General features: G+C 45.3%; 1 protein-coding gene across 1 annotated transcript; it reads left to right on the top strand.

Annotated features, from left to right (window-relative positions):
* Positions 1–1834: 1834 nt before the first annotated feature.
* Positions 1835–3677, top strand: pdcd2l (programmed cell death 2-like). The gene has a single exon (XM_024143072.2). It carries the CDS (start codon positions 1913–1915, stop codon positions 3077–3079), a length of 1167 nt encoding a protein of 388 aa, XP_023998840.1. The 5' UTR covers positions 1835–1912; the 3' UTR covers positions 3080–3677.
* The last annotated feature ends 475 nt before the right edge of the window (positions 3678–4152 follow it).

Here is a 4152-nt window from a genome sequence, read left to right on the forward strand (position 1 = left end):
CAGAGACATGTAGCTGGTATCCTGACATGGACCCAACACAGTGACACTGCAGAGACATGTAGCTGGTATCCTGATATGGACCCAAAACAGAGACATGTAGCTGGTATCCTGACATGGACCCAAAACAGTGACACTGCAGAGACATGTAGCTGTATCCTGATATGGACCCAACAGTGACATGACAGAGACAATGTAGCTGGGTATCCTGATATGGACCCAAAACAGACATGTAGCTGGTATCCTGACATGGACCCAACAGTGGACACTGCAGAGACATGTAGCTGTTATCCTGATATGGACCCAAAACAGTGCATGTAGCTGGTATCCTGACATTGGACCCAACAGTGACACTGCAGAGACATGTAGCTGGTATCCTGATATGGACCCAAAAACAGAGACATGTAGCTGGTATCCTGAACATTAGGACCCAAACAGTGACACTGCAGAGACATGTAGCTGGTATCCTGATATGGACCAAAACAGAGACATGTAGCTGTATCCTGACATGGACCCAAAACAGTGACACTGCAGAGACATGTAGCTGGTATCCTGATATGGACCCAACAGTGACACTGCAGAGACATGTAGCTGGTATCCTGATATGGACCCAAAACAGAGACATGTAGCTGGTATCCTGACATGGACCCAACAGTGACACTGCAGAGACATGAGCTGGTATCCTGATATGGACCCAAAACAGAGACATGTAGCTGTGTATCCTGAACATGGACCCAAAACAGTGACACTGCAGAGACATGTAGCTGGTATCCTGAATGGACCCAACAGTGACACTGCAGAGACATGTAGCTGGTATCCTTGATATGGACCCAAAACAAGAAGACATGTAGCTGGTGTCCTGATATGGACCCAACACAGTGACACTGCAGAGACATGTAGCTGGTATCCTGACATGGACCCAAAACAGTGACATGTAGCTGGTGTCCTGATATGGACCCAAAACAGTGACACTGCAGAGACATGTAGCTGGTATCCTGACATGGACCCAAAACAGTGACACTGCAGAGACAGCAGGTGTACAGCCCAAACAGATATAATATTTGACTATAACAATAATGTCAAACCTTACATTTATATAGGATCATGTCTCTATTATCTAAATAAACGTCAAATAAAAAATAAAATGAATTATGGTTATACTTTTGCGTCTTGACCTCCGGGATCAGGTTGTTAGCCATGTTGGTGTAACCGTCATTCAACAGCTGGCTGAACATCAGCCGGTAACGGTGCTGGCGGTCCTGAAGTGTCGGTTTGGGACCAAACATCTCGGCTCAGGTTTCAATGGGACGATTACAACTTGGCTACAATGGATCAAAACATGGTCAGCATTAGTTGCTATCAATAATGTTTTAATTATCGACTTCTATAGCTAGTTAAACCATCCACAACGCCATAAATTGGTTATCTAAGCTAGCTAATTTACCAATGGAACCTACAATGCGAGATAGCTAAACTTAGTTATTAACTAGCTACAACAAAACAATKACTTTAACGTACAAACACAAATCATAGGTCGGGAAAAGTATCATGCAAACGGTGAACAAACACCTTATGTTTGCAAAATAACTTGAACCGACCGAGTTTAGGGAACTAAAATCAAATACTTTCTGTTCAAATAATGAATTAACTTTAATTGAATGGCTATCCCAAAAGCAACGGCGGCACCAAACGTACGCTMATGTACAACAGGAATATCAAACTAAATGAAACTGTCGCTTCACATCCTGCAAAATACCTTGTTTAAAATGCCGCTTCGTTCCAGCGCATGCGCTGACACGTCACTTGCGTTATGACTCATATCTGTGCGTCGTTACGTAACGGAGCTTGTTGACGAGTTTCAACATGGCGAAGGGCATCAAGTCCACTTCTAACAACTAAACAATAGTAGAATACTATGGCTGGAGTTGACGAGGCAGTTCTCATCGGACTGTGTGATGGGGCAATCGATTCAAAGCGTTATCCGATGTCTTACTTGACGAACAAAATTGGCGACCWACCGGACAAGCTTCCAGTGATATCATGGCAACATCCACGCTGTGGTCTATGCAGCGTGGTCATGGCCCATGTGGTGCAGGTGTACTGCCCCCTAGCGGCGTCTCCCTACCACCGCACCCTGAATGTGTTCGCCTGCCCKGGGCCACAGTGCAGCGGACAACCASAGAGCTGGAGGGTTCTGCGTTCTCAGTGTCTGGAATCAGAGGTCAGAACCAACCCTGTGATCCAACCTCCAGGCCACGCCCCAGTTAAAGAGGTTCCCATGACAACCACATACTGGTGTGATGGGACTGATGACTGGGGTGAGGAAGGGGACAAGCAGGAGGGGGGAGATGGATGGGACAAGGCCCAGAACCAAGCTCATATGGGGGGAGAGGATCCTGAGATCCTCTTACTCACCGGGACCTCCTCTGAGCTGGATGTGAGTGGCAAGCTTCAGGGACTCAGTCTGGAAGGAGGAGAAAAGGTGTTGGAGGAGGAAGGGGAGGTCCCGGGTAACATCCCTACCTACAGACCTTTCTACATCAGTGTGGTGGATGAGACTGACCTGGGTGGTCAGTCAGACCTGGAGCACGCTGAGACTTTGCTGAGGGAGTACGAGCAAAGAGAGGGAGTAGGGAAGATCGGGAGCTCTGAGGGAGGAGGAGGGGAGGAGAGGTACGAGAAGGACAACCCCAGACATGGAGACGCAGTGTTCTCTCGCTTCATGAAGAGGATCTCTGTGTGTCCGGAGCAGGTGTTACGGTACAGCTGGCACGGGTCTCCTCTCTTCTTGTCTGACCCCCCCTCGGACCCGCCTTGGATTAAACCCGGCTGCTGTCACTGTGGAGGAATCCGGGTGTTTGAGTTCCAGCTGATGCCTGCTCTGGTCAGCCTGCTACAGAGGACAGACCCTGGGTCAAGGTCGTCGGTAGAGATGGGGGATGTAGAGATGAATACGGGGCTGGAGTTTGGTACTGTGATGGTGTTTACTTGTAGAAACAGCTGTTGGTCGGCAGGTTCAACCTCGCCTGTGGAAGAGGTCATCTATCTACAGGCAGATCCAGACCAGAATCTCTTCAAATAACCTGTGGAAGAGGTCATCTATCTACAGGCAGATCCAGACCAGAATCTCTTCAAATAACCTGTGGAAGAGGTCATCTATCTACAGGCAGATCCAGACCAGAATCTCTTCAAATAACTGACACACGTTTACATACACAGTTTTTTTATGCGAGTAAAGTGATCATTTTTTCCCGTTAAGACATGGTGGGATGTTTTTGTGTCAAATTAAATATGCTAGAAATACCTTTTTTTAATGCGCAAATATTGGTATAATAACAAAGTGAAGTTGGGAGTCGTGATGATATGTGTGTGGATTCTCCCACCACGACTCGGGGAAAGCATTTATTAGGCTACAGATTAAATAAATTATGGGGTTGGTGAAAGGACACAGTGATGAACTTGATGCTCCTTTCCAATAAATATCAAGGGTCTGATTCTGATGACATGATGATTAATGTTTATATAGRCCTTCTACACCTGCATTGCTTGCTGTTTGGGGTTTTAGGCTGGGTTTCWGTACAGCACTTTGAGACATCAGCTGATGTAAGAAGGGCTTTATAAATACATTTGATTTGATTTGATGACTGCTGTTTGACAAATAAAAATATTATCCATTATAATCTCATCATGTAGAGTAGCCTACCTGCACTGAGCRGTTGGCTAGAGAGCAGGTGCCAAGATCAGAGTAGGCCCATGTGCTATTTAACGCAACAGTTTTTGTGATAAAAACTATCAGTAGAGTGTAAAATGCGTTGGAAACACATTGAACTTTACATTTTGATTCGGTATATGAAATTMCTCTGCCATTTCCTGGTTGCAGAAAATTKTACTAGTTWGTCTKATTTCAGTTRGTGACAAGCAAGTATAGTGTYGAGAATCATTGTACCATCTAAACCACTGTGAAATATATTTCCCATAACCCAAAATATTGTATTTTCAGCTATCTGAAGCTGGTGTACAAAACCGAAAGTAAAAGACGCAAAAATGAAACTTAGGTATGTGAAGCATAGAAATAACACACATAGAACATATCTACCGCTTCTTAGACTGACTTCCAATGAGAGTGACAGATCTACAACTCACATTTCTATGAGA

This window comes from Salvelinus sp. IW2-2015, unplaced genomic scaffold (genome assembly GCF_002910315.2).
Source record: "Salvelinus sp. IW2-2015 unplaced genomic scaffold, ASM291031v2 Un_scaffold3628, whole genome shotgun sequence".
Classification (NCBI taxonomy): domain Eukaryota; kingdom Metazoa; phylum Chordata; class Actinopteri; order Salmoniformes; family Salmonidae; genus Salvelinus; species Salvelinus sp. IW2-2015.